Raw genomic sequence first — 11,434 nt, 5'->3', positions numbered from 1 at the left:
AGCCCATTCCTCTTGCTTCTGAGATCTGCTTCTATGTTTCGTCAGGAAATTTTGTTTTGTTATTTTCTGGAGTTAAGAGAGTACACCCAGGGGTTATCTGCTATGTGAGAAGTCAGCTTTCAACTCCCCTAAGAAATTTTGCTTCAATACTCATCTGTGCCATATGCTTAACACACATACACAGGTATGAGTAGAACATTTACACTCACTCATTGTAACAGAGCCAAAGGTCAATAGTAAGCAGTATCAACAGAACCCAATCATAACTATTTATTGAGTGCCAAATATGTATGTGCTATGCTCAGGTATTCAACTCAAACCTTGGGTTGGGTTTTTTGAAGTGCTGTTGATGGGAACACATCAAGAATCATTTCTTTAGTTACTCCTGTTTGGAGTAAGTTTCTCCTACCCATCTTGAGGAGCCAGAGCTGTTCATTAGACATCACCTGGGTCACACCTTTCAGATTTGCTCCAAGCGACAAAAACCCTTCTCCAATGCCAGCATCTCTTATTACTGATCCATTGCCTTTATGGGCCAATAGTCTACTCCAGGAGTGTCTAGTTCATTTCTGTAATCTTAGGGGCTGATCCGTGAGCTGCCATGATGCTTTCTGAATGATACAACCAACAGGACTCCAGACTTGATGAGAACTGAGGCTTATTGAGCCATTCTCCTAACCAGGTACTTCATGAAGGTAGGTATAATCATGGAATCTTCACAGCCTGGTGAGGTAGACTGCATGTTTCATAGATGAAGAAACTGAGACCCAAAAGAGGTAATGGGTCACACAGCTAGGAAGAACAAAACTGAGGCTGGGTAACTTGATTTCTTCCTCTTTAGCTTCTTACTCTATACACACAGTTCTAGATGCAGCAAGCTAAATAAACGGCAGCAAAACTGGAGGGCAGGGGACACGGAGTTTGCAGTTAAGGATGAAAGGACTGTCACAAAGGAGTTACTAGGTCTTTGAAACAAAAAGCTCCATCCTCAACTTTAAAAGGGTTAGTCCATGCCTCTCATGCAAACAGGCAGTCCCTGCTTGGACTGTGCTCTGATCAAAGATTATGTGGTGCTTTGGGAACCTCCCAACTCTCATATACACTAATTTTAGCAGTAGAAATACATTTGGGCCCGGTGGTGGCACACGTTTTTTTTTTTTTTTTTTTGGCTTTTCAAGACAGCGTTTCTCTGCGTAGTGTAGTTTTGGTGCCTGTCCTGGACTCACTCTGTAGCCCAGGCTGGCCTCGAACTCACAGAGATCTGCCTGCCTCTGCCTCCCAGTGCTGGGATTAAAGGCGTACGCCACCACTGCCCAGCAGCACATGCCTTTAATCCTAGCACTTGTGAGGCAGAGTCAGGCAGATCTCTGTGAGTTCGAGGCCAGCCTGATCTACAGAGCGAGTCCAGGACAGGCACCAAAACTACACAGAAAAACCTTGTCTCGGAAAACCAAAAAGAAGAAAAAGAAAAAAAGAAATACATTTGGATGGACAGCCTGCCTCTATGTCAGACAAAAAGGCCACACTGAATCTCCAAAGTCCAAAAGTCTCCACTATTCTTCCACTGATAGGAATAAGGAAGTGGAGGTGTGGAGGTGGGGGCAGGGGATTTTTTTTTCTTTGAGGGATTGAGGACTAGGAAAGGGCCAGATGACAAATCTTGGGCCTTTGCCCATGCCTAGAAATACTATAAAGCATCCTGAATTCAAAGTCTGTTTCTTTGTCTTGACCTCATTTCCCCACCATCCTAGTATGAACAGTAAAGATAGTTATTAAGTGGCGAGAGTTATTTGGATGGGATCCTACACCCAGAGCTTATGAAACAATCCCAAGTTCAAATTCTTTGGTCCTTTTGCTAGAACATAGCCTTCTCTATGATTCTCTCTCATCCACCTCCAACTTCTTGCTATTGTAGTCCTCAACAGGGACTTTGCCTGGCTTGTAAGTGCTCTTCCTGAGAAAAGTAGCTCTCTCTCTCTCTCTTTCTCTCTCTCTCTCTCTCTCTCTCTCTCTCTCTCTCTCTCTCTCTCTCACACACACACACACACACACACACAGAGGGTTTCTCTGTGTAGTTTTGGTGCCTGTCCTGGATCTCACTCTGTAGCCCAAGCTGGCCTTGAACTCACAGAGATCCACCTGCCTCTGCCTCCGAGTGCTGGGATTAAAGGTGTGCGCCACCACTGCCCTGGCTGCTGTTGCTTTTGTTATGGTTAATCTATCTCAAAGCAGCTGGGTCAGGGTTATTGGCTCTGGACATCTAAAAACTTCCCTCTAGCTAATGGACATTACTCTGAATAAGTTCATGGAACAGCAGGACCTTCCCCCCCCCCTCCCAAGATCTTGTCTCTTTGAAGGTAGTAGTCACAGCTCTAGTGCTATCTATGCTCTAGCCTGGGGTTCCTGTGTCAATCCAGGTGGCAATTGTGAATCCTATTATTGGCCCTTAATTAAACCATCTAAGGGATTCAGAAAAGGGGTCTGCTTAAAAACCCTGGTTCCTGCAGGCTTCTCAGGGCTGGACCAAACCCAGAAACAAAATCTGGATTAAAATTGAAGCCAGGGATATCTGCAGAAGCTCCCCTCTTGGTAATCCATTGGTGCTGGACAAGGTTGGGGGTTACGGGCAAAGGCCTTGCCACATTACAAGCAGATGGAAGTCTTCTTGTGACTGTGGGTCACCTGGCAGAAGAGCAAGTGGGAAATCTGCCTGAAGCTCCTGGCACACTTGCTGCAAAGGTCTTTGGTTTGCATGGATATGCTGGTATTGTCCACAAATACTAGCTGCAACCAGGAAACTTCTAGGACTTTTTGCCCATGTGTTAACATTAATGAAGCTGTGGTGTGAGATTTTGCCACAGTCTGGAAAGGTCAGTCATTGGCTCAAGTGAATGCGCTGGTGTTCAGTGAACATGGTGCTCTCGCTAAAGCCGCGTCCACATTCAAGACACCTGAAAGGCGGTTCTCCATTGTGAGTGCGCTGGTGCCTTAGGCAGTTGGAGCTGTTGGTGAAGTTCTTGCCACACTCACAGCAATTGTAGGGCTTCTCACCTGTGTGTGAACGCTGGTGTTCCAGCAGATAGGAACTGCGCCCAAAGCTGTCTCCACACCAGGCACAGAAGTAGGGTTTCTCACCTGTGTGACAGCGTTGGTGCTGTAAAAGGTTAGAGCTCAGGCTGAAACTCTTGCCACAGAGTCCACAGCGGTAGGGTTTCTCACCAGTGTGAGTACGCTGGTGCTGAATCAGGTTGGAGCTCACCCTGAAAGTCTTACCACACTCAGCACAAGCATAGGGCTTCTCCCCTGTGTGCACCCTCCGGTGTTTTGCTAGGTCTGCACTGCGTCCAAAGGCCTCTCCACACTCCATGCACTTATGAGGCCGGAGACCTGAGTGAGAACGCCGGTGTTTAGTGAGGTTAGAGCTGAGACTGAAGCAACGGCCACATTCTGGGCAAGGGTAAGGTTTTTCACCAGTGTGCACCCTGTAGTGCTTAACCAGATCTGAGCCACGCCGGAAGCTTTTGTCACACTCTGGACAGCTGTAAGGCCGGTCACACCCATGGCTGCTTTGATGGTGAATGAGGTCAGAGAGGCTGGCTACAGTCAGCCCACAATTGCGGCACCTGAAAGCTTTGGGGACTATAGGATCATTGGCAAAGGCTTCTTCCTCAGGGCCGGAGCCTGACCTATATAGGTACTGCTGGTCCAGCAACTTTACCCCGGCGGCTGGTTGCTCCGGCCGCGCCAGGAGAGGGCACTCCTGCAGCTCAGCCTGGCAATCGAGGGGCGACTTGAGGGCTCCCGGGAATCTTGATGTCCGGTTCCCCAGCAGCTTCACCCCATCTGGACTCTCCCTAGCCGCTTCTGGCGCCGCAAGTTCCATTGCGGGCGAAGGGCGCCCGGTCTCCGAAATGCCACTCACTTAGCTCACCTGGAGAAAGACACTGGGGGCTCGGAGGCCAGCGCCGGAAACGGAAAGGTCTACAAGCCCGAGCTGCTCTAGGAAGCAGCAGCGAACTTTCTCGGTAGGTTTAACTCTCTCAACCACTTAACGAAAGCTTGGAGTTCTATGAGTTGATCAGTCCGGTTTCGGGACCCTAGACCACCGCGCTTGAGGGCTGCCAACAAAATCGGAAGGAGGAAAGGCAGTCGCTGACAAGGACGTACCGGGAGCCAAGTAGCCAAGTCAGGCTGGGCAGCCCGGGGCAGCACCTACAGTTCTAGAAGCAACAGCTCGCTCCTAAGCCCACTTCAAACTGCTCTAAGCGTGGGCCGACTACATATCCCAGCATGCAGCGCACACGCCTCTTGCTTTCACACAGATAAATACCATTCTCGCCATGTCTTCTGCGACTGTGCAAGTACCCAAGTTCCAGACTCTAGAACTTCAACTTCCGACGCGCATGATAACTGCGGCGGCGCTCTTCGGAGGAGCAGCCTGGCCACGCCCCTCTCTTCCAGTTCCGCTCTCTCAGGGAACCGGCGAGACGCGGGGCGGAGCCTCAGGCCCGGGCCAAGATGGCGGCTGCGAGACCGGCCCTTACGGACTCGCTCTCGTTTTGCCTCGCGCAACTCACGGCGGCGGCCGGGGAGGGGCCGGGTTGGGGAAAGGACCCGGCGACCAACGAGACACCCCTGGGCCGCGCGCTCTTAGCTCTTCGCACGCGCCACATCAAGGCAGCAGAGGGGATTGAGCGCTTCCGGGCACGCGGCGGGCTCCGCCCCCTCCTCGCTCTGCTCCGCCGAACGGCTGCCGCGGGCCCCGCCCCGTCCCAAGCAGGCTCTGGCTCCGCCCCTTCGTCGGTTGCGTCAGCTGGTCCTTCCCCTGGCCCCGCCCCCGCCGCGGAGTCGCCTTTGACGCCTTCGGCGCCAGTGCGCCTGCGCAAGACGCTGGATTTGGCGCTCAGCATTCTAGCCAACTGCTGTACGGAGGGGGCGTGCCGGGCCGAAGTACGTCGACTTGGAGGCATTCTCCCTTTGGGTAAGTGCTCCGCCCCCATGGCTCAGAAAAGTTCCGCCCACAGGACCTGTGCAGTCCTTAGTTAGTTCTTTAGGTCGGGTCGCCGAGTGCGTGCTTTGTGATGGTGCAGCGCCACTCATCTCCTCAGGTGTCATGCTGTGTGACGTCACTGCTCTCTGTAAATCACACCTGGGCCCGCCCCGATCAGGACTAGGTCTTGGCTCCCGCCTCACTTTTGAGCGAATGGTTTGTACTTTCTAGTTGGGGCGTTTATAGCGGACTCTCCGTCCCTGTGCAAGGCTTCACGTGGATGAGCTGGAGGCCAGAAAGTGGTTTTGAAAGTTCAGAGAATGGACTTAGAAAGTGGTGCAGTCAGAAATACCAGGCAAACCACCCAACCCCTCCAAAGTAATAACAGTGGCTACCCGACAGGGTTGAAGTGGGCATAAAATGAAATTCAAATATTGAATGCCCAGACTCCAAGCACAGACTGGGTACTTAAAACACAGTAAACAAATTCCCGCAAAGGATAAGCCTTTCTGCGAACCGGCTCATTTGGCGCCTCCTAACGGCAGCGATGGGAACAAAGCCGTGTCATTGCCAGTTTTGACAAAAGCTTATTTTTTAAAGTGAAGCATTGATGCATTTAGAACTTGGACAGCATGCACTTGTGCAGTAATGTGTTTGACAAGAGTCCTGACCACAGCCCTCGTAAATACCAAGCTCTCTCTAACCTTGCTTCCATGTGTCTGCCCTGGGCAGGATTATCTTTGGATTGACAGGGATGAAAGCTGATTTGGTTCAAGACAGATTACCTGGACCACTGTGACAGCTTCAACCGTTCTACCTGGCCGGTTCCTTTCTCTTGTAATACTCCACCACTACAGCTGCTGGAGTGTATATTGTCACTGCCCTTCTTAAGACACTTTTGTGGCTGCTGTTGCCTTCATATTTAAATTAACTCCTTGGACAGTTATTTGAGGGGCTTTGTGAAATCATAGAACAGACACTATTACTTTGAGGCATTTGGAAAAGCTGCTTCCAAACCTGAGACACTAGCCTTTCCATTTACCATCCTTCTGACAAATATCCGTTCAGTCCTCCAGCTCTTGCTCACCTCCTAGCATCTTCTGAAGACCTTCCCCAACCCTCTCAAATCACGTCCCTTCCCCCTTTCCTCTTCCTCCTCCCACTCTCTGGGTTGCTGGGGATGGCTCAGGGTTTGGTATGAGCCAGACGAGCACTCGACCACTGACCTGCATCCCCAGACATTTACCACATTCTTGAGCTGATCGATGAGAAACAAATAAAGGGTAGAGTCCTCAAGAAGACAAACTGTCCTTGCAGTGACCATTCTCCAATGTGTGAAGACAGACAGCATCCAGAACCGCACGGCTCGCGCTCTGGGGAACTTAGCCATGGAACCCGAGAGCTGCAGGGACATCCACTCTGCCGGTGAGAAGGCTGTGGGGGTGGGCCGAGCTGAGACTTGCAGAAGGACTTGACATGGCTACCCTTGCTCATGTACCTTCCTCTTCCTTCTCCAGGTGCTGTGCCCTTTCTTGTTGAGAGCCTGACGGCCTGCCAGGACTCACAATGCCTACAGAGTATAGTTCGTGCCCTCCGCAACCTGGCAGACTCACCCCAGCACCGACTGGCCCTGGCCCAGCAGGGAGCGGTTCGGCCACTGGCTGAGCTCCTGGCCACGGCCCCAGACCCTGCACTGACCTCGGCCCTAGTCCGTGCTCTCTTGGAACTCAGCCGAGGCTGCTCCCGGGCCTGTGCTGAGCAGCTCAGTCTGGGTGGGGGGCTGGGCCCACTTGTCAGCCTGGCTTCTCACCCTAAACGGGCAATACGTGAGGCGGCCATCCTGATCCTTGCCAATCTGTGTGCTCAGGGCCTAGTGCGGCCTGCACTGGGCAATGCCGGTGGTGTGGAGGTGTTACTAGGTGAGCTAAGGCGGCGACGGGGTCCCAGTGGGACCAGCTCAGCTTCCCAGCAGCCCCTAGTGCGGGCTGTGTGTCTCTTGTGCCGGGAAGCCATCAACCGGGCCCGGCTGCGGGACGCTGGTGGTTTGGAGCTGCTGATGGGCCTGCTGCAGGACCCTGGCGCCAGTGCCTGGCATCCACGTGTCGTGGCTGCTCTTGTAGGCTTCCTTTATGATACTGGGGCCTTGGGCAAGCTACAGGCTCTGGGCCTCGTGCCTCTTCTGGCCAGGCAGCTATGTGGTGAAGCTGGCGAAGAGGAAGAAGAAGGAGTAGAAGCCGCTTCCTGGGACTTCCCTGAGGAACGGAGCCCTGGGCAGACAGAGGCAGGGAGCTACCGGAGCCTTAGGTGAGTCCTCTTGTCAGGGCCCGAGGGATGGATGGTGCTTTGGGGAGGGAGTTTGGGTCTGCCATGGCCATCTTCCTTACCTCTGCCTCTTTCCTGTCTTAAGAGATTTACCAAGATTTATTCCTAATTCGTTGCTCTTCCCTAATATGACTTGAATCTGCCATCTGACCCTGGCTCCACCCATCATCCAGAACTCTGGGCCCTATGCAAGTTGATTAGGGGTGGCATGTGTCCCGGTTACAGTGGTATGCTATGGAGCCCGGTTTTTATTTATTTATTTGTTTGTTTGTTTGTTTGTCTATTTATTTATGAGATAACATTTTACTTTGGAGGCCAGGCTGCCTGAATCTCAGTGTGTAGCCCAGGCTGTCCTTGAACTTACAGCTCTCCTTTTACCTGTTCTTATTCTGCCCTATCACCAAAACTAAGTGACTTTGCCGAGCCACCGATTGCTTGTGTGTGCAATGGGGGGTAACAGCCTCCCGCCCACAGAGTTGTTGCAAAGACTGCCCCTTGCCTAGCTCTGAGTGGTGGTCAGGAATGTCTGCCTTGTGAACTCCACCTACATCTCCACTCTCACTCCACGAAGACCTCTTCTCTAGTTCCTACACATGATGAGAAAGTGCTGTCCGAGAGTCTCTCTGTCGAGAGCACTCTTCCTCCTGTGTGCCTTCATCTCTCACCTCCTTCAAGTCTTTGGTCAGTCCTTACCGTCTTTGCGAGGGGTCATGATCACCAGGATCTTCTTTGGTATCTCCCCTCCCCTCTGATGGTCAGTACCGCTTCCCCCTCCTGTTAGCACATCCTCACTGCCCTGACTCCAACAGCAACATGCCATGGAAGGTTTGGTTTGTTTTGTTTGGACAAGGGGTCTCACTCTGTCGCCTCGGCTGATCTTAAACTTATCATCCTCCTGCGTCAGTGCCGAGCGCCAGGATCACAGGCATGAGACACTGTGTACCTGGTCCTGCTGTGTGGTTTACATGCTTGCGCTCTCTCTCCTCCATAGATCATAAGCTCTGGGAATAACATGCTTAGTTCATGCTTTTCTTGGGCACCTGAAGCTGGACTTGGCACATGGTGAACACTAGTAATTCAGAATGAGGTGTGGCCCACCTCAGGCCATGTTCCCCCACTTGGCACACCTTCACAGAGCTTCCCCTTTCTCTCCTGTCTTTTCCTCTCCTCCCTCCATTCCTCCTTCTTCCCTCCCTCTTTCCCATCTGTCTACCTTTTTTTTTTTCTTTTTGGGACAGTATCTCAGCAGGCTGCCCCGGAACTCACCATCCCACGTTTGCCTTGAATTTATGCCGCAAAACCGGCTCTTTTGGCCCTGCCTCCTCACCCTGGCTCTGGGTTCAGACTCCTTTTCTCCCTGTCCTCTGTAGGTTGTGGCTGATTTCTGAGGGTTATGCAGCAGGCCCTGGAGATCTCTCCCCAGATTGGTCTCCTGAGCGTTGTCCGATGCCAGAGCCATCTGACTCAGTCAGTCCTTCCCTTGGCCAGACCTCCATGTCGACACCCCGCACACTTCGCAAACTGGGTCGCCCCCCTGCTGCCACTGCCGAGGAGCCTTGGGGCCAAGAGGGGCCAGCCCTGTTGCTGCTGTCACGTTTCTCCCAGGCTCCTGACCCAAGTGGAGCTCTAGTGACTGGTCCGGCACTGTGTGGCCTGCTGGCCTATGTGACGGGTGCGCCAGGACCACCAAACCCACGCGCACTCCGTATCTTGGCCCGCCTCACCTGTAACCCTGCCTGCCTCGAGGCCTTTGTGCGCAGCTATGGCGCGGCCCTGCTGCGGGCCTGGCTCGTACTCGGTGTCTCACCGGATGACTGGCCTGTGCCCCGTGCCCGGCCTGCACACCGCAGCCAGCACCGAGAGCTGGGTATGTCGCCCCTGTCCCCACCCACGCGAAGGGTCCGTTTCCTCCCGCGCCTTCGGTGGTCCTAGAAGCTCTGCTTCCTACTCGCTTGTCCCCATTGTTCTCTGCAGCCCCCCCCCCCCCCAATCCGGGCTTCTCAGCCCCCAGGCGTTGGAGGTATGGGGCCTGGAAGGCAGGGAGCTTTTCCTTCTGTTCCATAGCCCTGGAAGACAGAGAAGTCTGTTCTGCCCTTTGCCCAAACCTTGGAGCCCAAATAACCTGGTTACCAGGTTTGCCTCCTAGTGCCCTCCAATGTGATCTTTCTGCATTTCTGTACCCACTCTCCTCTTGGTTCTGCACTGTCCTGGTTCTCCCCTGGGCACACTCACTCAGGAACTCAGACCGTGGCACCGTGGTGTCCTCTCAGGCCCGCCTGCCGTTTTCATCTGAGGACCGGCCGGTCTTGCGGGCCTGACTGTGGGCTGCTTCCTTCCTCAAGGGCCCAGCTCTGCACCCTGGCCCTCCACGTGCCTGTCCTTGACCAGTCCTCTTCGCACCTCCGTTCATGTCTCGCCCTGAGATTTTACTCTCCTCCCTTTTACCCGGAGTCCACTCTTGCCCACAGCCCGCCACCCTGACCTGCTGTGGCTGTCCCTGCAGGTGAGATGCTGCTGCAGAACCTGACTGTTCAGGCCGAGTCCCCCTTTGGAGTAGGTGCCCTCACCCACCTGCTGCTCTCCGGGAGTCCCGAGGACCGCGTAGCCTGCGCACTGACCCTACCCTTCATCTGCCGGTGAGCGGGAACCGGGTGTCTTGCGGGGATTGCGAGTAAGATTGCAACTCTCCGGTCCTGTAGGTCCTAGCGGCCGGCATACCCTGCTGAAAGACTCTCTTTTCCCCACAGGAAACCTACGCTGTGGCGCCGCTTACTTCTGGACCAGGGTGGCCTCCGCCACCTCCTGACGGCGCTAACCCAGCCGGTTCCACACCCACTCTTCCTCTTCTTCGCGGCAGATTCCCTTTCCTGTCTCCACGGCCTAGTGTCTCCCACTGTGAGCCCAGTCCTTTTCCCTGCCGTGCCCTTGGAACTAGACTCACCGTCCCCTTGCCTCTATGAACCTCTGCTGGGTCCAGCCCCCGTCCCCGCTCCTGACCTGCACTTCGTCCTGGATTCAGGCCTCCAGCTCCCTGCTCAGCGGGCTGCTTCAGCTACTGCCTCCCCTTTCTTCCGGGCCCTGCTCTCCGGCAGCTTCGCTGAAGCCCAGATGGACCTGGTGCCCCTTCGTGGCCTGTCCCCTAGTGCAGCGTGGCCTGTCCTACATCATTTGCATGGCTGTCGGGGCTGCGGGGCTGCTCTGGGACCCATACCCCCACCCGGCCAGCCCCTGCTGGGCTCCAAGGCTGAGGAAGCTCTGGAGGCTGCCGGCCGGTTCTTGCTGCCTGCGCTAGAGGAGGAGCTAGAAGAGGCCGTTGGCCGCATCCACTTGGGTCCCCGGGGTGGCCCTGAGTCGGTGGGTGAGGTATTCCGCTTAGGTCGGCCCCGGCTGGCTGCCCACTGTGCGCGATGGACACTGGAGCCAGGGCAGTGCCCCAGAAAACGGGCCCTGGCCCTTATGGGGCTCGTGGAAGCGGTAGGTGAGGAGGCAGGGCCTCTCACCGAAGCTTTGCTGGCTGTGGTAACGGGGAATGAGTCATAGTACGGATGCTCTAGGCTTAAGTGTCGCCATCCCTGGGAGAGCACCCAGGGCATGAGGTGGCTGTCCGGGAGGCTTCTCTCACATGGCGTGAGGGGAGACAGCAGAAAGAGCTAGCCTCAGGGACTGAAGAGCAAATGGAACTGAGCCCCAGGCTGAAGATCTGAAGATCGACGACTAAAACGTCCACACCGGAGTCTGTGCACGGAGTCCAAGAGGACAGCTCAGCCCCAGGATCTGGTCTGACCCAGCCCTCCGGTGTTGAAATTAAAAACTTGAGATTTGGACACTGTTGTCGTGTGCTGCTCTGCTTGCTTGCTTCCAGGGGTACCCCACCCATTCGCCTGCCGGGAGCCCCAGGCTCTGACCTGGGCCCTCCTTGGATTTGAGAGTTCAGTGAATAATTGCCTAGTGGTTTCTATAGGCCTGGGACGTGGTGGGTTTTCTATGGGATGGATTTTTGGATCCCCAGGGGAGGCCTCCTTTCTGTTTATGGGTCCTCATTGCTTAGACACAGCCACCCATCTAAATACAGACCCTGGCCAGGCTGAGAGGGTTTTACTGAGTGTGGTGGCATGTCCTAAC

General features: G+C 54.3%; 2 protein-coding genes across 2 annotated transcripts; one reads left to right on the top strand and one right to left on the bottom strand.

Moving 5' to 3' along the window:
- Nucleotides 1-2,119: 2,119 nt before the first annotated feature.
- Nucleotides 2,120-3,898, bottom strand: LOC114704409 (zinc finger protein 239-like). The gene has a single exon (XM_028885653.2). It carries the CDS (start codon nt 3,881-3,883, stop codon nt 2,876-2,878), a length of 1,008 nt encoding a protein of 335 aa, XP_028741486.1. The 5' UTR covers nt 3,884-3,898; the 3' UTR covers nt 2,120-2,875.
- Nucleotides 3,755-11,136, top strand: Armc5 (armadillo repeat containing 5). The gene is made up of 6 exons (XM_028885652.2): nt 3,755-4,981; nt 6,308-6,415; nt 6,508-7,294; nt 8,683-9,179; nt 9,816-9,948; nt 10,060-11,136. The coding sequence occupies exons 1-6, from the start codon at nt 4,519-4,521 to the stop codon at nt 10,850-10,852; spliced, it is 2,781 nt and encodes a 926-aa protein (XP_028741485.1). The 5' UTR covers nt 3,755-4,518; the 3' UTR covers nt 10,853-11,136.
- The last annotated feature ends 298 nt before the right edge of the window (nt 11,137-11,434 follow it).

This window comes from Peromyscus leucopus, chromosome 1 (assembly GCF_004664715.2).
Source record: "Peromyscus leucopus breed LL Stock chromosome 1, UCI_PerLeu_2.1, whole genome shotgun sequence".
Lineage (NCBI taxonomy): Eukaryota > Metazoa > Chordata > Mammalia > Rodentia > Cricetidae > Peromyscus > Peromyscus leucopus.
The sequence above is the reverse complement of the archived record's forward strand: the minus strand, read 5'-3'. Positions and strand labels throughout refer to the sequence as shown.

Bases quoted from the DNA above. Each gene is read 5' to 3' on its own strand.
- LOC114704409 (XM_028885653.2), bottom strand. From the start codon at position 3,883: ATGGAACTTGCGGCGCCAGAAGCGGCTAGGGAGAGTCCAGATGGGGTG.
- Armc5 (XM_028885652.2), top strand. From the start codon at position 4,519: ATGGCGGCTGCGAGACCGGCCCTTACGGACTCGCTCTCGTTTTGCCTC. The intron at 7,295-8,682 runs GTGAGTCCTCTT...TGTCCTCTGTAG, and splicing joins GGGAGCTACCGGAGCCTTAG to GTTGTGGCTGATTTCTGAGG. The intron at 9,180-9,815 runs GTATGTCGCCCC...CTGTCCCTGCAG, and splicing joins CAGCCAGCACCGAGAGCTGG to GTGAGATGCTGCTGCAGAAC.